The sequence below is a fragment of the Pieris brassicae genome, chromosome 5 (assembly GCF_905147105.1).
Source record: "Pieris brassicae chromosome 5, ilPieBrab1.1, whole genome shotgun sequence".
Taxonomy (NCBI): Eukaryota; Metazoa; Arthropoda; class Insecta; order Lepidoptera; family Pieridae; genus Pieris; species Pieris brassicae.
In genome coordinates, this window is record NC_059669.1 from 2,427,752 (window position 1) to 2,455,560 (window position 27,809).

The following is a 27,809-nucleotide window of genomic DNA, read 5'->3' on the forward strand; positions in this document are numbered from 1 at the left end:
AAACAAGCTAAAGAATTACATAGTAATAAAAAAATATACCAAACAAATAGTAGAACTTTTGTCTGTATTGCGCTTCCAAATCTAAGTTAATTACGGTAGCTATTTGTGGATAATATAGTGTTCGGTGTTACCAGTGAAGTAGTCGTGCAGATACTGTCAATAGTTAGCAGTCAGAGCACCGAGCTTAAATCGGGTTAAATGGAAAGAACGTATAAATATACTGCGGTAATTTGACGGGTTATATTGAGTTGTATTCTGACGCAGAATCTCTGGCAATATCATGTTAGACTAGTAAGGGAATGCAAAATTGAATATATAATTAAATCTAGAATTCGATTTGTCTACTCAATTGTAGAAGTTATTTATAAGTCCTAAACAACATAATATACCACGAAATATGACTTATATTTTACACATAAACACGTCAATTATATTAGAACATAAAAATTATAAACTAGCAAACAGAAAAGAAAACTAAATCGGAATTGAAACTTATGAATTGAAATATGTATTTTTAATAGTGTTCAAGACCGTACCAATTCTCAAAAGGTTGGCAACGCGCCTGCGAGCCCTCTACCAATGTGATTGTCCATGGGGTCCATATCACTTAACATCAAGTGAATCTCCTGCCAGTTTGCATTTACATTAAAAAAAGCATAAACAGTAGCAGATAAGCTGTAGATACGTATAGAGTAGTTTTATACTTTAACTACATCAAAAAAAATAGCTTTCAAATTCAATGTTTAAGTTTTGCCATCGTTCCTAAGTCAATTTGAAAAATATGCTTTGGAACTGTTTCGGATCGGGCAGCGGGAACGTCTTAGCGAGTTGAATACACAATTAGATTGGAGAGGGATCTCAACATCTTCAATCAACGATAAAAGAAATTCAAATATTCAATTCGAATCACGCGCACTTTTAATTCGAGTAAGTAAATTAAAACGCGGCCGGTCTTAAGTTTGAATACAAATGGTTACTGAAGCAATGGTTTCAATTCACAATCTCATTAGGCCTCGCTCTGGATACCGGTTTTTATTTATGGGCTAACTGAAAAGGGTTTTTCATTTTCGGAGAACCGGTTTTACGATTCTATTTACGATTTCGCTTTTTGTCACGCCACAAGAGGACTATGGGGTTTATTTTTTTTTAACTGGAACTCGTTTTGCGACTTCTTTCGCGGCATGTTTTTGATGTAGAATTTATAATTTTGATATAGTTTCAATAAACAGGTTGTTTCATTTTTGCTCTCAAACATCACATGTGTTAAAATAAGGACATCATCATCATTATCAGATACATAGCAACATGAAACTTTACTGAAAACCAGTTCCGTGAACTTCCTCACAATCGAGTATCCCGCAATATCATAACACACAATTCTCGATATCTACAATTTTGAAATGCATAAGTTAGAGAACGCTACGTTAACCACTAGCTTTAAGCTTGGAAACTTAGGGAGGATCTTTCAAAATAGAATTTTTCTATCCCTCTTCAGTCGGTAGCTCAGGTCTTAGCGTCGTGGTCAGTACCAACCGGTTTCTGACCAGGGCCTGTAGTTTTGTGGACGATGAGTCTTTCACATCATCGGTCCATCTGGTTGGTTCTTTTGCCGTCTCACGGTCTCACGCGATCTTTTGCCGTCTATATTACCAACCAGGACCTCATCCCCTCTGCGCATTGTATGGCTGAAATAAGATATCAGCCAGGTATGTGGTAGATAGGCGAGACTGTATGCGGACTTCCAGCTGCCAACTGAGGTATTTCCGAACCAATTCGACTTAGGGTCCTTCAAGAAAAGAGCGTACCAATTCTTAAAAGGCCGGCAACGCACTCGCGAGCCCTTCGGCATTGAGATTGTCCATGGGCGGCGGTATCACTTAACATCAGTTGAGCCTCCTGCCCGTTTGCCGTTTGTTTGTTTAAAAAAAAAAGTTAAGTCAGGATCGATGTATTGGTGTGTTTCGCAGTCCACGGTATTCTTAGCATTCGCCTCCAGCACCACATCTCTTTCTCGAGTCAGGATAGTCCACGTTTCTACTCTATACAGGAAGATAGTCTTATTTTGGTTTTGATACCGATTCCTCTTTTCTTCCAGATGTTGGCTAAACGTGTCATGGCATCTTTAGCCATTTTAGAATATACTACAGTACATGTTTAATACATACAAAGGTTACATGGGTAACGTACTCATAGCAATATAAAAAGCCTAAACGTGGGTAGATATCGCCACTTAATTCTATAGCATGTTTTAGCAATTCAAAAGGATTTCGTCTAATACAGTTAGAACCTGCGGGCGCATAATGAAACAATATCAAGACCAATCAGGCCTAAATATCACTAGGGACGGCAATAACGCACAGAATAAATTTCGCAAGTAAATTATCTTAGGGTTTTAATTCGGCCAAGGCTCGGATGCCCTCGTTATTATAGCCGAGGCCGATATTAAAAGCGTTCGAAAAATTACCGTTTTGTGAGACACGCTTATATTAGGGGACAAGGTGATGGAGCTACGGGTGCCGAGGTTTATGTGGCATAGTTTCCGAATTATAACTTATTTTCGGAAGACACAGATAAAACAGATATGTGTCCCAATTTGGAATGAGGTTGGCCGGATTTCTCGTTTATTTTAGGGGCTCTGTATGTTTTCTGCATGAGAATACAAGTATGTTTGTGTTACATGCGGTTTTAAATATGGATAGAATAGAATAAAAAACTTTATATATAAAATGAAAAATAAAAATTTTGTTTCTTTTAAAGGACAAGCTTGGTACGTTTTAAGTGTGTAATGCGTGTGATGTGGTTGTCAATGGTCCTGGCTCAGCATTATGCTGAAGAGTTGACTGTTCCACAGCGCTGGTCATAATACTTAGTAGAACATATAATAATACAAAGAATACTTAAACAATAGGTTTTGTCAGGATGGAAAAGAAATTGTATTTGCATTACCCAGTCTAGGTCTTGTATGAATTTTATACAACCTTATAACATTACATAATAAGCAATTTCTTAATTTGCATAGTCCAAAGAGCAACTTCCGGTATTTATTTTAAATACATGAGAGAATAATTTTCTCTCCACATCGTCTAGCTAAAGGAAATAAAAAAGCGCTAGGTGGGTTACTTCTATGTAAATTTTCATAGTCTCCGGTGTTCTTACGGAATTTTATCGCATTCGATGTTTATATTAACGAAACAATCCAGCGCAGCGCTGACGGCGCTTTGTTGTGGTAATTTCATTAGACGCGGCCGCTGCCCGCTGAATATTAATTGGGGTTGACTCCATGAGCTTTTTAACTCTTTTTCAATAGCTTTTACGGATTTGAATTATTAGCGGATTTTTAATCGTGTCAAGCAGTGACCCGATTCAAATATAATAAGTATTATTCTAGAAGTGTACTTAAATATATGTTTTGGTGTTTTCGGTAGGTTATGAGTTGTGACCTATATATGCCATTGTTATTAAATATTCTTAAACATGCCGCTAAAACAGTTACATTATGGCTGTGAACATATCTCCCGAGTACGAAACGGATTCATGTAACCTAGGAAAAGGGTTTTAAATATGATATTAGAAATGTATCTAATATTTTAATTGGTTACAGTTATACATAGAATAGAAATCACACATAATCATACAGCATACATATCTCGGATACCTAGTAATCATTATGATACAAATAATACGTAAAATATATAATCAGCAACGAATATACCAAAAGCTAAATTATTTGTCAATACATCATTACGATTCGCATCCGTAGAGAATTCTAAGAAAAAAATTCTATAAAATTATTGTTTTATTAAGATAAAGTGTACGATAAATGATGAAGTATGATTTATGGTACCCACACGGTATAGCGTAATTAGATTCTCTTGAGCGAGCAAACACCTTTAAGGCATCAGGTGGCTTTGCACATAATGTACTCATCAGCTAAGTACATAACCCCTATAAAATGTTACGTAAGCGAACTTGGATAATGAACTCGGGGTATCGCGTTTTATTCATATTTTGTGAAGTTTCTTTCTAGTAGACATTCCTTTGTTTTTGTACAAGACAAGATTAAAATATTATACTTCAAAATTCGAACATGTTTTATTATAGAGGATATTCTTTTGTTTTTTAGAACAAAACATTTTTTTTTTTAATTCAAACATCGGTGGCCGTGTACATTCTCCTTTGTTAATTATCTTTCGAGGGCCGACTTTAACCTATATAAAATAAATTATTTAATGCCACTGGCATTTTAAATACAACAAACAAAAATATATGTATGTATAATTCTAAAGATAAAGAAATATCTGAACATCAATGAGGGTTGGAAAAACAAAGCATCATAAAACATTACTCTTCATGTAATAAAACACTGTCGGCTCATAATTCATGTCATCTTAAACGTCCCAGCCATACACAAAGTTTGTATTTTAAGCGAAAAAGCAATTCGGAATCTCTTAATATTCCATCAAATTCATATTTGCGGAGATGTCTTCGAACGTACGCCTATACTTCACTTATTTTTCCACTGGCTTCCAAGTTTGACACCTTATTGCCTCTCATGCAATATGCATGGTAATACCCAAAGACAGGGCTCATCGCTCGGCTCCCGTAATTGGCGAAATCAACCCCCTTCCTCGGGCGGTGACAAAAAAAAACGACCAATATAAAATGAACTCTCGCTTCTTTGCACGTAAAGTGAAATGAAACGTATTGAGGTTTTAAAATGGAAGGATAATTGTAACTCGACTCAGGCGAGCACCGTAAATCTAAATTGGATAATGAACTGAAGTAAATCCAGCTTATTCAAGTTATTACTTTTCGTTATAGCACCCTATTGGGTAGCCATTGTTCAGTCCGTTGGTTTATGTTTAGACGGTCATGCCGGTGGACTTGATGAATAAGAATGAAAAAGGTACTACCGTAAAGTATCCTAAGCTTATACTTCGATTTTGTGAACTTTTACGACAATGATTTTAATATATAATTTGAAGAAAGGCGTTTCTACCTTGATTTGTATATATATGTGCATGAGGAAGGAGGCGTTTAATACCCTGAGTTTACAGTGTAATTATTTTCTTCCCATCAGCACTTCAGAATAAGAGGAATAAATGTATTTTTGGTTCTAAGTGTCGTTGTTCGAACTGGAAAGTCAATGTACTTAAATAATGAAGTCTTTCTCACTGTCTGGGTGATGTATAGTTGTTTTAAACACTAATCTCGAAAATAAAAATGCTCTTTACAGTGATTATAAACAAACCGTATCAAATGCAACGGGAAGCATTATAAACGTTTTTACAGTCGAGTCAAGATTCGAGAACTGAAAGCAACTTCACTTGAACACGAAGCTGACGTATATAGCAAGTGTTACAATGCAACTTTAGTAGATCAAACTACTGATTTCGAATTCTAGTACAATACAATACGATGAAGCTGTGATATAATTCGGTACGTTGCAGTTGGCAGGTATTAACTAATTGGCAGTATAGAAAGGTTTTTGAACTGGATAGAAAGCCTCGGGCATGAAAAAATGTTGTAAATATAAAATTAAGCTTCACTGATACCTAAATTCAAAAGCGTATTTATTTGACAGTTATCCTAATGCTTTTACTGATCTTCTTCTTATTATTCTTATGTAAAAGATACAGCTTAAACATTAATGTTCTATTAACATTTATATAGAATTTGACTTTATCTAAAGTTTTTTTTTTTACGTACAACAAAATTTATGTCGATGTATTCTCATCGTCACCGTAAGATTATACTCCCTTTCAAGGGGTCTTCCAAGGATGGTTGTTGTTTACGGTTGTTGTGTTTCGAGTATTTTATATAGAATATGTGAGTTATTCTCACGTGATATGTGTGTATGCTTTTTCGTTAAAGCTCGCTATATCGTCTGGATACGTTTAACAAGAAGGATAGATTTATGACAAAAAATATGAAAGATTTTATTTGAATGGAAATAACAACAGGAAACAAATGCATTTAAGAATGTTTTTTCGACACAATTCTGGGTTAACTAAAGGTTAATAATTCAGATCTGTCTATTATCTATCGAACAATTATTTGCCAAAAATTGGACTCGAGAACAGTAGGTTATATGCCTTTTGGTTGCGTAACCAATAGCCTTAATTGAAATTTATCTCCATACGCGCAGTAAGGCATACGAGGATAATTAAAAGTTGTTAATAGGTGCTCTGTGTTTCAGTTTATTTGTCTCATACGACCTAGTACTGAATTATACACGCAATAGCTATAAGTATTTTCTCGCTTATATGAGTATAATTAGTATGTAAACAATTCGTTTTATCGTCAGTTCGATTCTAGTTATATAAATGGTATTAATAAGATGTATTTATAAATATTTGAATCCATAGTGAATGCACTATTATCTGAAGATGGCTTCAGACAAGTTAATTCCTATCTCCGTGGCAAGGAAAAAATTCGGAAACACCCCGGTATCCGTCTTACGGATACAAAAGAATTCGTTCAAAGATTGCCCCATAAATCCACAGCATCGTATGAAACTAATAGAGCCTTCCTCAGGGGCCATTAACCACGGACTAGACCCGTATACCCCGTCTCAATTTCCTGCAATGATCGACAAAAGACGGACGAGAATTCAAACTTCCGTTTTGGCACCTGGAACAATTCGATTTTCAAATTTTGCCGCAGGTGGCGGTAGGCAAACGTAACCTCTTTTTATAGAATACTTTTTACTTGTTTTCTATGGCTCTAACGTTTTTGTTATGTTGCCATTCTTATGAGGGTTTATTAATGTAATATATTATAATTAATTTCATATTTTAACACATTCAATTAGTGTACATGATTAATAATGTATTAGTAACATATTTTCTTGAGAATCGAAATGTCATTATGAAGGCGAACGTAAAGCTTTACTGTGGTTGCCATAACGACCCATGTTGTTTATAGCTTATAAAATAGCACTAGCTCAAATAGCCTGAGGTTGCGATTTCGTGATGTATGTAAAAAGGAAATAGGGTATGAAAGTTTATTCAAGAGTGGGAAATTATTACTTACCCCATATTCAGTTTTACAATGCAATTCGTAGATTCCGTATTAAAAACAAATAAAAAAGATATTTTTTTGACAACAACATTATAATGTATGAGATTTGGAAACCCTTTAAGTAAAACAATACCTGTGTCAGGGTTCCCAGCTCATACCTATTTCTTTTTAGGTTGGTTGGTTTTAAAATTACACTTAAGACATACAGTCTTAGTTCTCTTTTGTTTGTTACTTTAGTTTATTCATAGTATTATGTCACCCCTTTGTAAATTTTCTAGTCGCGATGGAAGGCTTCATTTACCTCAGGACTTCTATAGTCCTATTATAGGCTTAAGTCTCTCACAAAGATGGTGATTTACCTTATGCATACAAAATAAAGTATAATTGTTCTCTTTCATGAAAGTAGTATTTTGTCTCTGTCCAATTATATGAAATGAAAAGATATAAGAACTTCAGTTTGTTTGAAGCAACTAGACTAGATTTATAAATGATTAAAAAAAATATAATTTTAAATTAAAAGCATATTTATGGACTTCGAGGCATAACATGAAAATCCACCCGTATCACCTCGACGTAGTTTCAAGAAAAGAACGTACCAATTCTTAAAAGGCCAGCAACGCATTCGCGAGTCGGGCATTGAGAAAGACCATGGACGGCGTATTACTTAACAGCAGGTAAACCTTATGCTCGTTTGACGCCTGTTGTATAAAAATAACATATTATTTTTTTTCATATTAATTACTCATACAGTGCAAATAAGTCATAATAAAAACATATTAAACCTGTTCGAAATACATAATTTCAATTTAATAATTTTTGATGAGGGTGATCCCAAATATTTTTTCTCGGCCCATCGTCACATTTATTAGTTGAGTCATTGTTGAGATTTACTCGGGTTACGTTAGACACATTTTTATTTTGATATATACTTTTTGTTAATTATAATTGATAATAGTTACGTCCACCATTTAGAATTTTATAGTGAGTGTTTAGTGCGTTTTTGAGAACTATCGTGAGGCAAGGTATTAGCATCAGTCTAACCTCTCTTTGTTCCCAAACAAATAGAATTTCTCCAAATCCTTACGGCTGATAATATTGTGTGCCTTTCTTCCTGGTAAGAGAATATTGTGACGAGGTATGTACTCAAGACTTATTATTCTAGTATAAGATTGTGTATCGACGGCCACCGAACCATTCTTTGGTACAAAACCAAATAACCTAATAGAATACGTTCCCTTATCGGCTCTGTGGCTTTTACCGATTGACTTATAAACTTATTATTGAAATTATACAAATGTTTACCAGTCCTGTAACCTCCGTGGATGAACTTATTTCAACGTGTGTATTAATTAATGGAGCTTTTAAAGTAGTTGTTTCGACTCCCGACACTAAGGCCAGTAGTCTAGAATGAGCTGTAAAAACATTTCTACTGTGTGAAGTTTTATATGTTTGACGGCGCTCAAGAGAGATTTCGACTAAGAAAATTAATTACAATATGTCATTGTTTCGGCCGGTGAAGTACAGAAGTCTGGTTGCCGAGTTTCTGATAAATTTGTGGACAAACATATATAAGCGAAATTAAGAAATTAATATTCAAATCTTTTCCAATATTAATATGATCACATACATACAGGTCAAAGTTTTTTTTGTACATCATTTAACATCTAGCCTAATTTAAAACTACTAAGTAATTGAAGTCTAACATAATTTACTTAATAAGGATTTAATACAAGAAAGTGTCCAATAACACTTCTTACAGTCTCTATTAAGGAAGACACTGTTATAGTTCCACTTATCACTGTTTAGCACTTAAGACTAAAATGTACACTAATTCACAAATTCGAATGTTTTAACCTTTCAATCTTCTCACTAGGCCCGTGCTGTCAAGAAGTTAAATAGCTTCGACAGGTTAAAGTTATAAAATAAAGTAGTCAGTAATAATAATTGATAGCTGTCTATCACGTAATTTCCCGAAGGGCTTGGGCAGAGACCACGGATGTACGTTTCTGACATACCTCTCTCGCTTTATCCACTTGAAATTTTGAAACTTTTGTTTTTCGTATACTATAGGTTCGTATACATACGTTAAGGTTTTTTACTTTTGACGTATCCATTCTCTACATCGTCTGCTTCCAAGCATGTTAAGCAAGCCTTGTATAACCTGACCAAATCCTAAAAAATGCCATTGTGCCAAACCACAGTGCTTTTCATAATATATCATGATTTAGATTATATTTATCTCTAAAATAAGTAAATAAAAAATACAAATAAATATATACTCGTTATAATTGATAAGTTATATCAATGTGTGCCAATAAATTTTATCCATTGGCCGATAGAAACGATACTTTGTCGTAATTTCGTACGAATACGCATTGTTCCGTGACGTATTGATGGCAGTAAGCGACTCGGTCATTCAATTTTAATGGGACTACAATTCGTTTTTTTTGCTACTTTTACATTTTTATTGAATGTACGCGAAACAAATTGTGTTTTTGTTTTCGATATAAAGAAATTTTATAAGGATTTTATGTTACGGCGATGCATTAATGCCAATGTTCGCTGCTCAATACTTATTGTATAAGAATACAATACACAAGCATTCAGTTAATCGATAAAAATCAAACAGTTTTCATTATGAATGTGTCTTAAGTTAGAAGTTCTATACAGTGCCCGAAATAGATTCACCGGCTTTTGTAATGTGTTTTTTCGGTTGGTCTGAGAATAGGTATACTATTTTTATTCCTAAGTGATAATCGGTATAGACCAATGGCCAAGTGATAATTGGGTTTTATGATGTAATAAGAATACATACAACCCTCACCTTTCAGAGGACGCGTAACCATTGTGTAATAGCGATATTTGTACTGTAATGATTATATGGCAAAACAACGTTTGCAGATTTATCACGCTATTGTATTAAACTCTCGTGTCGGTAGCTCGGACGTCAATCAATCGCTATTTTGTAATCTGAAAATGTACATTAAAATCTATCTAATTGCACTCTAGTTAAATGACTGTTTCGTCTCTTTCTGTCTCATTATGTTAACGTTGTAAATAAAAAGAGACACGACTACAATTGAAATAGTGCAATTAGCTTCTGAATAAGGATGTCGTTAGTTTTATGGCCACCATTCAAATTTAAGATAATTAAATATTGGAAAAATATTTGCAAAAGGTTCGATACTTAACTATTCCGTCGGTCTGTTGTTCTGTTTCACTGCGCATTGTGCAAAATAGAGAAACAAGTTATACTCGAACTATTAGCACAAAAGGGTATTTTTTTCTCCTTTTCGTTTGACCGTTTTTGCAAAGTATTTTTGGTTGTTGCATTATATACATTGTCGTTCGTGGGTGACATTAAAAAGTTTTTGGGAGCTTTTTGTTTCGAGTAGAATTCATATTCATGGCTAGGATGTTATTGAGGTTTACCTTTGAACCTATTAAGATTAAAAAATCCTTTCGCTATACAGATTCTTCTCCTATCGTCTTTGTGGTTTCGCAAATATCGTAGCACATCAATTTAAAAAAAATGTTTGACAAAAGTTGTCGAAACCAAAACATGCTTTAAGCTTGGTGAGACGGGACTTCAAACAAGCCCAGATTCGTTATTTATCGAACTGAATCTGCCTGCTATTGACTGCATCAAGCGTTTGTCCACATGACCAAGAGTTTTTTTTATAATGTTCATATACAAATAACGCGGTCTGTGTTCCGTGTTGTATGACGGTCTTTACTGGCATATAGCTTTGTCCTCGGTGTAGTAAACAACCTCCAAAGTTGGCTTGTTGGTCAGCTCTGACGTCGTAAAACTAACGCATGTTTTTCAAGACGAACGCATTTCTATTGTACGCCTTTGCCGGCAATATTTCACTTGTATTTTTTTCACACCAGATCACAGAGATCTCTTTGAGTCGACCGCATTGTTTCCGCGGCTTTGTTCGTCCCTTGTTTATTTTTAAAGCTTTTTGTTTACAGCTACCGTCATTCATTAGTGGCCTTCGTGTCCTTAGAATGGGGAGAAAAATTTTCCGCTGTTGTATTAAATTTTTTTAATAGCTTACGCTCAATGCAAAAATAAGGGCTGGATTCACTCGGCCAGGTTACAGCAGTATTCTGGTATGATTCTGTCAATATAGAAGTTGCCTTGCGGTACTAAACGATAATTTTGCCTCAGAATTTCTGATTCGCTCGATTCTTAATGCTGATCTTCGAACTTCGGCTCCAACAGATTTTTATGGAACCTAAAAGGAGGTACACAAATATGTATATCGTATAGATTATGGTCATAAAAATACAATTGGAACTTTGCCATTAAACCTATACATTTGTAAACATTCGCTTAAAACAGTGTTTGTCCTTATCACACTCGTGTTATTTCGAATATAAATAAACGTAACACACCCGTACAGAATAGGCCTTTAAGGTTTCTTTCCCACGATCCCCTGATTTCACGGCCACTACCAATGTGCAAATTACAATCCATTGTGAACCTCTCTCTCGTTTGTATTGCGTAATGTATGATACTTTCGTCGTTGTCATAATACTTTGGTGTCTAACTGATCTTGTAATTTCTTAAACGATATATATTTTTGCTCTTTGTGACGTTTAAGGTAAAACAAAACGTAAATACGATTTCATCTTAGAAGTTATTTATGTGAACATTCAAGTTAAAGGCATGTCTTAATTTATTTTAAAGGTCATTAAAATACAAATAGTTAGCATAAGTTAGATAAGTGTTACTTATAGTATTCATGTTCATTTAATCTTGCAAATAAAGTGTACCTTGGCCCAACACTATACATTTTTTATTTTGTCTAACATATACATATAATATTTGTCACATACATCAGGTAGACATTAACTTTAAAATCACGGCTATTTAAATATATATATTTATATATATGTTATTGTATCAAAAAACACAGCCTATCAATTATCAGCCATCTTCTCTATAAATAGGTTTCCAAGAAGTTTAAATTTTAATACTTGCTAACCCAATTCTGATTTTCATTTATTGGTGAAGTATATGTAGGTTAACAGGCATTTATCGGTAAGAAGATCAACATTTAATAAAAAAAGTCTATATTTAGAACATTATAATATTTTTGTAATATTGTCCCGATCACTGTTTACATATATTTTAATAGCTTTGTTTTGTTCCATTAGTTTTGTCCAAATAACTACATATATGGCTTATATATATTTACACTTCTCTGGAAGAAGTACCTGGAAGAGATCTCTCGAACTTTTTATTTAATTATGTCAATTGTATTTTATTTGTGTATGCGACGAAGTGTAAAAAAATAAATATTTTAAAACATGATAAATGTAGGCTGTTCATTCTCACGTACAAGATTACCATATAGAATGCATTCAGAATCACACATACAATGGCCGACCTCTTTATTACACAATACGTTTTCTCATTTTCGTGAGATTCCTATTATCCGTTTTTATCGCATCAGTGATGAACGATTCATATAATAAATAATCGAAGGCATCGTGTATTCAACGCTTTACAATACAATGTGAATGAGAATGATTTATTTTTGCATCTGAGAATGAAGACGTCTGAGAAATGACCGTTCATTGGAGTTCATTCGTATGTGTCAATAATAAACAGACCTTTACTGTAACTTATTATGTACCACCACTATGTGGACCTTCCCACTGAAGTATTTCCGAACAAACCGACTTAGATTTCTTCAAGAAAAGTGTGTATCAAAACATTAAGTGAGCCTCCTGCCCTTTAGCCCCTTGTTATATCAAAAAAATTATTTTTTATAATTTATTTAATATTTTTTTAGAAAGTTAACCCTAACTATTTTATTACTATTACCGATTAACGGCATTTCCTTCGACAAAAGCATCCTCCAAATGGTGCAATTTCGTTTATTTTATTTATGATTACAATAGTAGTTTTATTAATGAATTATTTAGACCATATAAGCTTTATTGACAGGTTCTACAATGTTTTTGTAAACAAATCTATTGGCAACCTACTACCTAATATAAATGTATATCTAATATATATTGCCAATTGATAAAACATTTAATATGGATTCAAATATTAATACTAGACTTAATTTATGTATATAATACTGTAAGTTATATAATGTCATCCACGAAGACCGTCAATGGAAATATGTTTATAGATCTATCGTCACACGTAATAGACACACTAATGAACGAATTGAAAGATCAATTTAAAGCTCTTCAACAGCAGGTACTGAAAGCTATATTTCTGACTGAGCTTTCGAAAATATTGACTGTATATTGTATATGTCTAAAGAGAATATATACATTTTAACGGTTACAATAAAGTATGATATTTCAGTCGTCAGATTCAAGTTTTAGCCGTTATTAATATTTTGTGTGGGTGACATTATTAATAGTATTGCATCGATATATGTACGTTTTGTGATTAAGAACTTTACACACACAGTTTATGTAAAGTTCTTGATTTCTTGAGTACTTAATTTGATACATATGTCAATCTTAAAACAGAAAAAGATACTAAAATTTAGAAATATTACAGTCACTGTATTATATATGATTGTTGCGTTATTAAATTAGTCATTCTTCCTATTTAACCAAGGTGACATACATATCAAACTAACAAATCAAGTATCAAAGTGTCTTACGCTATATATCGATGCATAAAATGTGTATAGCATTAGTTAGACTAAGTTTAAAATACGACAACCGCTTTATATTGTGTTAAATAATAGACGAAGAAGAAGTGATTGAAGTGGCAACAACGACGCCAGTAATAATAGTGACTCAAGTGCCCCTCGTGGGAATACCGACTGTTAACAACTCCATTATTTTTATACAGTATTTAACACGTAAGTTTATTTCAATTTAATTTAATTTTTCAGGAATGTTTTCAAGAAACAAGCTATGAAGTTGTGTCTTTTGAGTCTGAAACAAAATTGAGGATCTGTATTTGAAAAACTAATGGTTCTATGATACGCTGCTTTATTTAAAAAAAAATTATACACTTAAAATTTATTTAGTTTGGCAGAGGCATATGATGACTTCCAGATGAACAGCAGGCATATGATCTCCGGGAACGAAGTACTACAGTTATTGTGGTTTAAACAGATAATGTTATCTGGGCGTTATGCTTAGACATACACTTTCATAGCGAATCTAAATTTTTTATGTTTTATATTTTATATAATAATAATTGCGTGGCGTAGAAACGGGTCGCATATTAATTGGTCGACAAGGAGTTATATATTATTTATTTTTAAGTTTTAGGTTAAAATGAACCTGGGTTTTATTTGTGTCATATACCTGCTATATCATAGATCTTATTTCGATAAATTTTGCAAATAATGAAAAAAGCACCGGTTTAAAGTTTTATACGAGTATAATAGTTTTGGCAAGTTGAAAATTTCAAAATGCATATTTAGTAACAACTGGCAGTTAAAACTTAGCAGTAAAGTAAATTAATAATGAGTCGTAAAACAATATAAAATGCATCGTATAATAAATACTGAGCAGTGGAATGGACCAAAAAAAATTGTGAGTCGTAACGGATTCAGCTCCCCGGGGTTCACTAGGCATTTCAGCCTAATGGAGCCTAAACCTAACGTTGACAAAAAAAACTGGCCAATTGGTTTTTTTTATTACTGTTGTTTACGCTATTGTTGTGCGTCAGCACAAATCTACCAACCAGCAATAAAGAAAATGCGGATTATTTTTTCAACTGATTATAATAACATCGTATATTAAAATAACAGTGCAGTGTTGGCCTAGTGGCTTCAACGTACGACTCTCATCCCTGAGGTCGTAGGTTCGATCCCCGGCTGTGCACCAATGGATTTTCATTCTATGTGCGCATTTAACATTAGCTCCGACGGTGAAGGAAAATATCGTGAGGAAACCGGCTTGCCTTAGACCCAAAAAGTCGACGGCGTCTGTCAGGCTGATCACCTACTTGCCTATTCGATTAAAAAATGATGATGAAACAGATACGGAAATCTGAGGCCCAGACCTAAAAAGGTTGTAGTGCCACTGATTTATTTTTTTATTTTATATTAAAATAACAGTTCAAAAAAATTGTGTCCATTGAAAAAAAATCTTTAATTTAATTTTCAAGGAGAAACAAAACACTATCGCATCGTTTAGTATTGAAGTATGAGACTCTGAATAGAACTGAACACTTACCTAAACAATTTATATCGGACACTAATAAATTTGGTATAATTTCTAAAGGGGCCCCTAACTAGACCCACTTCGACCGTTCGAAATTATGCTCATTAATAGTGAATTGGTTCACTATTCAGTTTAACAAAATAGGTGATGTGAGAATTAATGCTTTGTTCTAATACATTGAGTATTTATTATAAACATCACAATGAAACGGCTATAATATGTAGTAATTGTGTATCAATAAAACAAACAATTTTTAAATCCCTTCAAAGGATTCAAATGCGAACATTTCTGTCAAGAGGTGTTTACGTTCGTTTTACGTAAATATTTTATTACGAGGTTGTCCCTGTTAGTCTTATAAATATGTTTTAGACGTTAACTAACAAAGAAATATGATTTCTTTGTTAAAGAAAAGCGTGTACCAATTCTTAAAAAATCCAGCAACGGTAGCACTTAACATCAGACAAAATAACTGTTTTGGATTATTATATATCTAGACAACTAACAAGCGTTTACCTTTTTAGTCTCATTAGCGAACTACTGAACTGTGGAATCGACTCCCGGTATTCCCAGCCAAATACGACCCCCAATTGTTTAACGAAGTTGTTTTACTTCTCGACGTCCGCAGCCACTGGAATGTGTAGCTTGCTTTGTAGGCACGTTTCCCTATCCTATAAAAAGTATATTTTTTTATATACGAAAGTCACACTTAGGGCAAAGTCTCGACTCTGAAACCTGTATTAATATTCGAGTATAACTCTATATATGAACAGTTCGGTATATAAAATAATACAAATAATACAAATATTTTATTTCGATACACATATTACAAAAACTAGGTTGTGTTAGTTTAATCTATTAACCGTATGTTAAATTAGTTCGTTTAACACAAAGGGCAAACAGAAGCGTGAAATTTTTTATTGCTATGGATGTTGCAATAAATCAATACCAGTTGTAAACTTCAGTTCTATTGCGTTGTATCAGTAAACCGATTTCGATGATTTCAAAGTAATGTTTCCATTACTCCTTTAGTATCCGTCTGCAAATGAGCGTTTCTTAAGGCATTCTTGCGCACCACGACTTTATGGAACCAGCTGCCTGCTGAAGTATTTACGACCCCATCAAGAAAATCATGTATTCGTTCTTCGCCGGCAAGGTTCGCGAGCATTGTGGCATTTAGAGTCTCCATGAGCGGCGGAAACACTTAACATCAGATGAACCTTCTGCTCGTTTGCCCCTTCTATAAACTTAAATATGATTTGAAAATCAGTTTTTCTACATAAAGTTTGACATATTGGTAGCGAACGAACGGACCATAGTGTATGATTAGAGGCATCAAACGTTACAATGGGGATTTAAAACAATTGACGACACTAAAACGCATGAAAGCGTCTCATAATTTCCATTTGGCTAATTAAACATCAATAAGACGCTTTTCGTCTTTTGTTTTACAGAAAAGAACGAGACAAGAGCTTATTTTTATATCTTCTTGCTATAACTCTGTTCGTAGAGTTCACATTATCTTAAGAAAATTAATTCTTTTTTTTTATAAAACCTAAATTTCCTTTATTCTTATGCCATATACAGTGATGGTATATTGTATCGTTATATACAAGGATTAAATGTGAATAAATACTTTTAAACTATGTTTTAAAGGTTTGAATTTCACTTAAAACCGCGAATTTATTGGCACAACTCAATTTGCATATTACTTTTTACAAATTCAACAGCATTCGATTTTAAATACACAGTTTAAAGTACATAAATTAATTTTAAAATGGATGTTACGGGATGGTTGAATTATATGTTTTATCGTTAAATAAGTATCGTTGGTTTTCAGTCACATAAGTGATTATAATAAATACCAACTGATGAAGTGTGGTCGTATTCGGTGGTATGAAATTGATTTTGTTTGACTGGTTGGAATTTGATATTAAGGCTCTTTGAAACAAAATATCTTTATTAAATTAATTTAAATAAATGTGTCTGTCTGATGTTTATTTATTAATCTATAAATATATATCTATAATCTGTGATCAGGTGATTTTCCTTCAAGGTCGTGTGAATGTTAAAAAGAAAGTTCATCGGTGCATAGCTGGAAACGAACCTGCGACGTTAGGGATGAAAGTCGCACGCTGGAGTCATTAAGCTAGACATGACTAAGCCTAACAAATATAAGGATTAAAATTAAAAAAATTGTTCTAAAGCAATCCTTTGTACGTATAGCCATTATATTATTTAAATAATAGAACTTTAGGACACATAGGTATTATAAATATCACATTGTTAACAATATTGCAACTCAATGTTTAAGCATAATAACGAAGCCATATCAGGAATTACAAGTGCAAAAAAACGATACAAGCTAATTAGTAAAGTTCATAAAAAATTAAAGTCGAGTTTCAGCGGCCTGTAAAGGAATTGTTTGTGGAGTGACTTACTCCTTGACCCGGTATTGACCCACAGGCTTTCCGTAATTGCTGTATGCTGATGGCAATTCAGTGATATGCATGCGTTACTAATCAACTTCCCATTTAACTGATCTCGGAAAATGCATCGCTTTTTTTCGATATTAAATAAGCGCTACTATAATCTTTTGGGGCAATTAGACGGGTTTTTTTTTTGCCATTTCGGACGTTATACTGCAGTGCATACTAATTAATTAGCAACGGTGCGTTACCTTCGCTTTAGCAAACGTACATTTCGCTGTAATCTGTGAAACAGCGAGCGCAAAATCGCTCGATGCAGCAATTTAATTTCACACACAGCGACGTCTAGGCGCCGCGTAATTTAATCCCGCTACGTTCCCGCGAATAACGCAAAAATGGCCGCTGTTTTATTTGTATGCGTACGTCGGCACGTCCCGATTCAATCCGCGCACATACAAAACGTGACCGTCAACGTCGACGAATAAAAAGCGATCTGTCACTTGGAGCGATAATTCAAAGTAAAAAAATCACAACAATTCGGTTAGTTAGCAAGATCCCATCAGCCCTATAATTGGAAGCGCAGTCATTAAGCCGCCGCGCCGTGACGTCGCCGCACCGCGAATATAGATTGAGTTTTTATTTGCGGTCAGGGGTGAAAATTATGTACCGCCCGCCCGATATGAATTGTTTTGCCGCGCGCCGCCCAAAGCGGATTCGCTTTTTTAGATCTCCAATCTCATCGTGATCTCTACGGTGTCCGTCCTATGAATATTTTATCTCCTGTGTGACACTCTCCGAAAATACGTTACTCGTTCGTTTATTAATGTCACATTGATCGCAGTCGATCTTCGCCCGTGGGATTAGCCCCGAATGTGTATAGAGAACTAAATGGGATTTCATTTTCTAGTTCAGGAAGCAAACGCTCCCGGCGGCGTATGTCCAATGTTCTTGCCTCTCGAGGTTCCGTTAGACATTATGTTCGGGTTTATTTGACGTAGGGATTCGCGTTCTCTAGAGTTCACATGTCTTCGTGATCTTCAGCGGACATAATTGTTTCGTGGCTCGGGGCGCATTTTTCCGCAAGATAATGCCATTAATTTCGCTTGGAGTAATGAAAATGTAGTGCCTTCCTTCGCTAATGCACGATAACAATTCACGGTCTGAATTTTTGTGTGTCACAATTCCGAAGTTGGTCTAGTGAGTTCCGGGAAGCAATTGAGTTTGCTCGGCTGTTGCTAAAGTGGGATACTTACGGTTGGGATAATGTTGTTAGTAAGGGTTCCAAGATTTCTTAATTTATTCATTGTGTAAAATTGGTTCGAATGGACGTAACAAGCGGGCAGTAAACTTTAATCACAGTGACCCAAATAATTTCTTGTCGGATACCTGTGCGGCTTTTACCCGGGAACACCACGCATTTATATTTCAAGACATATCTACTATCTCGAGATGTAAGAGGTTATATTCACATTATTTTTCTTTTGTTAAACCTATCTTATCTCGCGTAAAAGTGTTCATTCATACGACATTTTTTCGGTCGCTGCACAAGTCTTATGCCTTGAGAATTTTATGTTCGCCTTATATTTTTTTAAAAGGTATCTAATATATGTGTTTTGTGTGTTTAGATCCACCGGAAATTACCATAAGGCCTCGGAATTTGCAAGTCCGAGCTAACGGCATCGCTGCTTTTTACTGCGCCGCACGGGGCGACCCCAAGCCGAATATACAGTGGAGGAAGAACGGAAAGAGAGTATCAAGTAAGTATATTTATTGGAAAATCGATATATGAAATAAACAGTTTATAATACACATATTTATCGAACCAAGCGACAAATCTTAGATTTTCTTGTATTTTTGCGATGTTGTCACCCACGTCTATTGAAAGGTTTGTCTGATACTCCTGAATTATAGCTTTATATGTTTAATATTTACTAATTGAAATATTCAGCATATCTAGTTAGGTTGAAACAAAATTCAAAAATTCTTAAATCCATTTCACAATTTCAAAGTATTTACTTATTAAATGGTAGTAGTAGTAATGGTAGCTCTTGGGTGAAGGCTTCGTCCAATTCCTTTCAGATGTCTGCCAGTCTTTTTCTGCTATATCTATGAAGTCGTTATATATAGGTAGTGTACATTCTATTGATAATACAAAAATACTAGTTCTTATGAACAAGTCCTGTCTTGTTATATATTTTTGTAACTGCACTGCTTGGATTAGGTTTTATCCAGGATATCTACTTGTCTGTTTTTAATTACATTTCCTTAAAGATAAATAAAGGGAGTTAATAAGTTTCTCATATCCCATTTCGGGGCTGTGGCACTTAGCATACAATAAACGTGTAAAGCTCAATATTGGGTTATTATCAAAATTAATTTTTGACAAAATATTTTTATTGTTACCCCTTCAGTCCAAAAATGATGCCTGAAATATTGGCGCTTCATTAATTTTTAAACGGCAAAGGTTCGTGTGTCAAGTGCCGGATATGACCGGTTAGTTACTTCATCAATGGATTTTAATTTTGCGAGCAGAATAAAATGATAAATCAAATCGGTTAACGTTTGAAACGGTTCCAGAAATATTTAAAGGAACATAATTTTAATGTATGGGTTTCAAGTGATTATTACAGGAGGTATTGGATAAAATAAAAAAATCTGTATTTTGTTTGTGTTCCGTAATGAAGAGTGATGTATGCGTGCTTTAGATTAAAATGTTATCAAACCAATTTAGTTATTTTGAGAGACCTTATTTTTCGAAAAATGATCTACTGTATGCAACTTTTAGGCTTTTTTTAAGACTTTTATTATCATAGACATGAATACAAATAATACAATTATTTCATTTTACCGTATCACTACTAAGATTATTACAGAATTTTATTGATTGTAATAAAATTATTACTATCATTGTTATCGTTATTATATATTTTTGTTATTAATGGCTTCGAATCTCTTCGAATCAAACGTGGTAGGGAAACATGGCGCGTAACCGAAAAATGTGACGGTAAATTTTTCTCCAACGCCGATAAAGAAGTTTCACTTCAAAAAAACCAGTGGCACTATAACCTGATAGCTTAGATTTGTCAGACACGCGTTGTCATTTTCTCCGTATGGCCAAGAATTGCGCACATAGAAAGTAGATCCACTGGTGTCGCTGTGATTCGAACGCACGATCTCTGAGTTAATAGGAGCATGCTTAAACCTAGCCCAACTTAGGGATTTATTATTTCTTTCTTAACGGGGTCTCTATCTCGGGCTATTGTTTCTATATTATTTGTCTATCTTTATACATAGCTATCGGGTTCGATAGACGTTGTCCTGTACATACGTCTTAAATACGAAAAAAAATCTAATAATGTAAATCATTCTCAAGTGGAGTGGTACACACATAAAATTTCATCAAGATCTTTCCAGGTGTTCAGGAGTCAAATTACGAACACATACACAGAAACATTATATATATATTTGCTGTATAGATAAATTACCTAGGTACCGACTGCAGAGCCATCTGCCGGGCTGAGTTGTGGATCTAAACCATCCAAAAGGCATACAATTTTTTATCCCTTCGTCTATGTTATGTTGGCCTATAAGTGCTTGTCAGATTAAATATTTTGTTATAATCCAGCGTGCGTGGTCACGGTGAAAAGCACGCGAAGCGTCGGAAAAAAATTAAAATTTAGAATTATGTAAATAATTATAAGTTTTTAATAATAATACATAGCTTTAATCCGTTCAAAAAGTGTTTTTCTTAATGTGTAAAAGCTATTTTAACAAAAGACAATATTAAATATTTTATTTTGTTTCTCATGTACCACCAGTGTGCCGAGCGTTACCAAGCTTTTATAAATGCTTTGTAATATGGATTTTGTTAATTAGACTACTATTTAATAGTTTTATTGTTTTAAAAAATTAAGTCAAAATAACAGTTTATTCCCATAAGGATATAGAGATTTAAGAAATTTTCTATTATTGAAATGCTTACATTGCTATATGTTTATAGTGAATGATGCTACGATACGCGTGACCCGTGAATGAAATGTAAAAACTCCGATTTACGCCCATAAATATGTGCGGCCGGTAATGATGGCTATAAGCCCGAGGCAATGAGGTGGAAAAACGTATCGCCGCGCAACACCCCTAATGCCTCCACTCTCCCGAATAGTTCGATCAGCTATGAAAAATGTAACGCCATATCTATGATCTATCACCGGAAGCGGCCGACGCTAAGAGTGAACCAGAACTTTGTGGGTTCCATAGGGTTTAGGATAATCGTGCTCTCTGATGCTTTACAGTGACTTATCGTGAGAGATAATTTAATCCTTAATTGAAAGAAATTTGTTTTATACTATGTTTAGAATTTAGTTTTTTTTTTTGTTAACCCTTTTTGTATTGATGTCTCTCGTTGTGGCAATATTATAGCAAATACAATTTTAATATTTTCATGTGTTAGTTTTCCTAATTTTGTTATCGTATTAAAATAGGGCATAGTCGCCCAATCACTTTGTGGAACCAGCTGACCTCTGAAGTATTTCCGAGCCGATTCGACTTAGGGTCCTTTAAGCAAAGAGCGTACCAATTCTTTAAAGGTCGGCAACGCATTTCCGGCAATATGAGTATCCTTGGTCGGTGGGTGTCACTTAACATTAAATGAGCCTCTTGCCCAAAGAGATTTGGTTAGTGTTTTCTTTTAATGCGTTATTGCTTTACTGGGGATTTTGTGTTTGTAATGTACTAACTTGATAATTGATTGATTTAATTTAGTTTTTTCACCGCTACATATTTCGTATAGCTATCTATATATTAAAAATAGATCGTGTAATTTGAAAAGTTCATATTTTTATTGTGGTACTAAATACTAACAAATTCATACATATTTAAATTCCTTATGGCAATGTTACTGTCCATTTGTGGCGGGAATCACTTAACATCAGATGAGCCTGCAACTACATTTAATAAGTCTGCCTAAGCTAATTCGCGTAAGCAAATTGTCTTTAAAAGAATTTTTATACCTGCCGGTATCTCAACTCTCGACAATAGAAGAATATAATTAATATTTTACCCTTAATCAACATACTATATGTACCATATGCTTTATAGTATTGAATAGCTTTCCGTTTGTAAACTACGCTAAACTGATTATTGTATTCATAATTGATAGTTAGAGATTTAAATTTATAATTCCAATATATATTATCCGTATATTAATACGGATTACATTTTTACTCCATATTAACCACATGTACAATAATAGAATATAAGTGAAATAATGAAATGTTCATTGCTATGTAACGAATGAATGCAATGTATTAGTTGCAGACAGTGCCTACGTTATGTTCGTAGTCTCGTTATGCTCGCCTAGCTTATAAAACTAAGAAAGCCTTAGTGAACAAATGTAAAGCCTCGGCGTCGTACATATAACAGTTATTACAATTTAAAAACTCGTTAAACACACTTAGTTGTTAAGTTACATAATGTATTGAACATTATGTGTTGCGTGACAACTTTTAATTTTAACAATATTCGCTGTCGACTTAATTATTTGATAAGCTTTCATAGTTACCTTGTCATGTCTTGGAGAAGTATGGAAATAGGTCAGTTGTCATTTGAAGTTTTTCACTGTTGTGTATAGGAGAATTAATGTATCATACAAAATATACATACTCGGAGACTAGAGTAAATTTTTGGGAATTAGTTAAGTTCACGAGAACGTATGGCAAGCCAATTGAATGTCTAATATTTTCTTGATTAATTTATTGACTTTCTTACTTAATATTTTTAAATTTAAAAACCTTAACTAAAATGAAATTTCTGTCACAGTTATAATGTATCTCACTATCACCTTACTCAACAAAAACCTAGATTTTGAATGGAAAAATATTTATTTATCCAATTCGTATAGTACGTTTAGCAACAATTATTCTTTTTTTATATTTTTTTATTTGCTCTTACACAGATATTTTTCAAGACTTCTTTTTTTACACTGTTAATTTTTACTATTATTTTTTTTTCTACTATTTTTATTATTACATTCTTTTTCTTTCTTTACGTTTGAGGCGCAAACTAACTATTGTGGTCTCTGGCAGAAGGACCAGCGCTGTGGAACAGTCTCCTCCTCGGCATAATGCTGAAGGGTCAGTTACAACCACAACACACACACATGTACCTTATTCATTTGTTATTTTTCTTTTTTGATTATATTTATTATTATTTGTGTTTCGTTTGTAATAAATGTTATGTCTGATTTTCAACGCAGTGGTAAGCATAAAAATCTAAGAAACACATGGAACTATCATCGTTATCTATAAATTATCATTACTCATACTTATTCATACTATTTGAATCTATGTTTTAAGTCTTACAACTAAGGCCGTTATCAAAAGCGTTTTTATGAAAGTGTTTCTATGTGTTCTAAACAAAAGAAAATCTACAAATCAAACATGATATATAATATTCCCCTAAGTTTTCTATGGAACCCTAATTCCGTTCACACCTCCCTGCCTCCATACATATTATGTATCTTAAATCAAACTTTACTCTCGATTTGTCTGTCTGTCAACTACTATTTGCGGCTAAGAAATCCCTGTTTCCCTTTCATACGAGTTCGTGAAATGTGAATAATTTATTTATTTAGTTTGCTAATAATAGTGATTTTACGTACATTTAATAAATAATAATAATTTGTTAAAAAGTACTTGGAAATTAAGTGATTTCATTTCATTTCGTATATTTAAAATAGATCGTGAATATCATAAATAATAATTTGAAAAATTCATATTTTTTTATTCAGCTACTAAATACTAACAACTTCGTCTATACCTGTGTATATGGGTGTGTAGGAGCAGTGTTGACCTAGTGGCTTCAGCATGCCACTATCATCCCTGAGGTCGTAGGTTCGAACCCCGGCTGTGCACCTATAGATTTTCTTTCTATGTGCACATTTACCATTAGCTCGAACGGTGAAGGAAAACATCGTGGGGAAACCGTGTCTTAGACCCAAAAAGTCGACGGCGTGCGTCAGTCACAGAAGGTTGATCACCTACTTGCCTATTCATTTAACAAATGATCATGAAACAGATACAGAATCTGAGGCCCAGAACTAAAAAGGTTGCAGCGCAACTGATTTTGATTTTTTTATAATGTCTATAAAAATAGTAGGAAATGATGTGATTTACGTAAGGGTGAAAATTGACAAAAAATTCGTCCACATTAAATTTTGATTCGATGAAATAACAATTGTTTGAACCCCGAGAACAATAAATGTGACGGCGCGAGCGTCAGGTCGGGTGGACAAATGTCAATCAGCCGTCACTCACTAATGGATGACGCCTCACCCCACATACATTTTACATTTATAAGATGGAAGTGGGTGTTTTTGGCTTGTTGACTTGACAATTTCATCTTAAAATTATATATTTTAAGTAGCTAACAAAAAAATAAGGTCTTCTTAAATTATTTTTTGTCCTAAAACACGATAAGGTTTGCTAACCTACCTACTACTCTTGTATAATAGAGTAAATATTACTGTGAGTAATTTTTCGTCTTGGCTTCTGAAAATATATATTGGCACAAATTATTTATTTTAACACTGATTTGTGTTAAGACCCCAAACAAATAACTTAAATGATTAAGGACGGGCTATAAACGATCTCTTTCAACCATAATAATGAAACAAAATGATATGAATTGATATAGTGCAAGTGTGACACAAGTTACTAAATTTTAAATAAACAAATGCTATGTATAATGGTTTGAAAAATATGGATTGATGTGGTAATGTGTTTTTCACATAGCACAAAGTAGCACCTAGTTGAACCTAGTTTGGGTACTGAGATACACATAGTATGAAATCTACTCGGACGAAATAGTAACAAATGTACAGTATCACGATAAAACTTTATATACTTAAGTCAAACATAGGGTAAAGGGATTGTGATTACTTAGATACTCAATACATAAAGTTATTTTATTATAGAAGTTTTCTCCGTATTTGTAGGATACATTTACACTTTGGTACTCGTAAGGTTATAACTTGTCTTGAGCTTTGAATCAAACTTCGTACAGACAAATTAAGACACACTTAAATAAGACATGTGGGTGTGAGTGAGTGATTAAGTTTTTTACTGAAAAGATGCCGAACAATAATCTTAACATACTACGTACACTAATAACCATTTTTGTATATTATTGATTGTAACGCAAAAAAATTTCATGGCCTACAAACATTTGATTACACATTATTCATTCATGTTTTGTTGTTTCGCTTGGTTAAGTTATTTATGTTGTTGTAATTATTCCGATGCGTCCAATCTTGATTTTATTTCCTCCCTAAATCTAATATTAATAAGTTGTGCGTGCTATGAACTTTTTTGTACTGAAAGGTAAAATTGTTATTAGTCTAACAGTTTCTATTTTTGCTTTATTAATTGTTCCCAAAATTGTTTTGTGTGTGTTTAAATCACATGTCGTGCTCAGGGCTTGGTTTTGTAGGAATAGCTGGCCACACACTCAGAATTTAATGTAATAATGTCAAGTTCTTTCCCATTATATGTACCGTTGGTACAACAACATATCTACATAAAAGGATTAATTCCAGCAAAGCAAGAAGTAGACGTAATTCGTCGCCTTATATTTGCATATAAAACTAACAAAAAACATAGTATTATATTTTAAAGCAGCTCAACATGTCTCGTGAAGACAACGATTATTCTCAGTTGCTGTGAAATGCATTTCCTTGGCACTTACCACGAGTGGCGATTTAGCTCTGTCGCCCAACATATCAGGCTATATATGCATATTGCTGAGAGAATCTAAACTCTTTGCCCTGGAGACAAAAGCTTCACAGCTGTTATTACTAAAAGTCACAAAGTATAGGGCGCTTACAAAGAGCCTGGACGCTTCCTAGTTATAAGATTTTCAATAAACATAAATTCTAAATAGCAAAGGATTTTAATCTTTGTCGAGAAATGAAATTGTTTTTTCATTACTCTTTGCGAATGGCCTTGTGCAACTGTTCTGCAAGAGCGTTGTTCAAATTAAGATTTTTAAACAGCTTATTAGCCGTGCTCCGTTTGTTGATTAAAGTTAAGACTTCTAAAGCTTATTTAATATAATTCGGTGTGTTTTATATTCTCTGTATATTATGCATTTAATAAATTAACTAATATTTTTATGGATTATATAGATTCTATAGAACCTATCTTTGGAATCTTCTTCTTAACTGAAAGATTATTATTTTCACTAAGTAAAAGTTCAGTAATAAAAATTCGGTCCAGTTTATTAAAACCTAAAAATGTACAGTATTTACAATTTTGATATTATTACTATGTAGGTTACATATTAATAATAAAAATTAATAAAAGCATAATTAAAACAAATTTTTAAAAATTTGGTCCCTGTGACAGTGTACTTTTAACGATGGCAATATTTCCACATTGTATTGCGATACTTATTCGTTGAGCGAGGAAAGCACCAGATCTGTGATCACCGGTACTATGTAGCTGGCGCCAACTTAATTCTTTAATTAGCGCCTCTGCACTTGAACCCCACCGCCCAAGATTCTCTACTCCAAAGGGTACAAAATCGAAGTTAAAGGAAATTCTCTTATATTAAATAAAAAATACTTTACTCGTAATAAACATACTTTATAGATTAAAGTCATCTGATATAAATCTTATCAGATTATAATTTTTTTAATATTATTAATTTAAGACTTGTTCTTTAACTTGTCCGTAATTTGTTTAAAAACTAATTTCTCTTCGGTAAAACTGTTTCTTTTGAAAATCTAAAATATTGAATAAACACTCATGCAGCAACTACAAACACTTTAAGGAGATTAAAATATCTTAGCAAATTTATTGACCTGAATATTAGTATATTGTTAGCTGCGAAGTTACTCTACTCTACTCCAAAGGGAACAAAATCTATGTTGGAGGAGAGACTCTTATATAAGAGAAGAAAAAATAAAATCAAATATTTGAGGCGTTTATTATTTTCTGCCTGCTTTGCGGCTGCCCCAGCTTTTTTGCTTGTTCGAGAACGATGAGTCGGGGAAAATTGAATTGTAATTACTAATAGCTATACTCAGAGTCATCTACTATCACATAAGAAAGATTTTATTTAAATACGGGTGCAACTCAGGGTGAAATTTAAAGCCTGACTAGTTAACAACTGATTTAGGGACCATTTCTTACA

General features: G+C 33.6%; 1 protein-coding gene across 6 annotated transcripts in view; it reads left to right on the forward strand.

Moving 5' to 3' along the window:
• Positions 1–27,809, forward strand: part of LOC123709210 (tyrosine-protein phosphatase Lar) — a 334,020-nt gene that overhangs the window by 229,077 nt on the left and 77,134 nt on the right. For 5 of the 6 annotated variants that reach the window (XM_045660326.1, XM_045660331.1, XM_045660327.1 and 2 more), the window contains exons 4-5: positions 13,758–13,874; positions 19,244–19,375. In XM_045660326.1, the coding sequence (XP_045516282.1) occupies positions 13,758–13,874; positions 19,244–19,375 (249 nt within the window). The remainder of the gene's footprint in view (positions 1–13,757; positions 13,875–19,243; positions 19,376–27,809) is intronic. The other variant, XM_045660330.1, reaches the window with a different exon arrangement.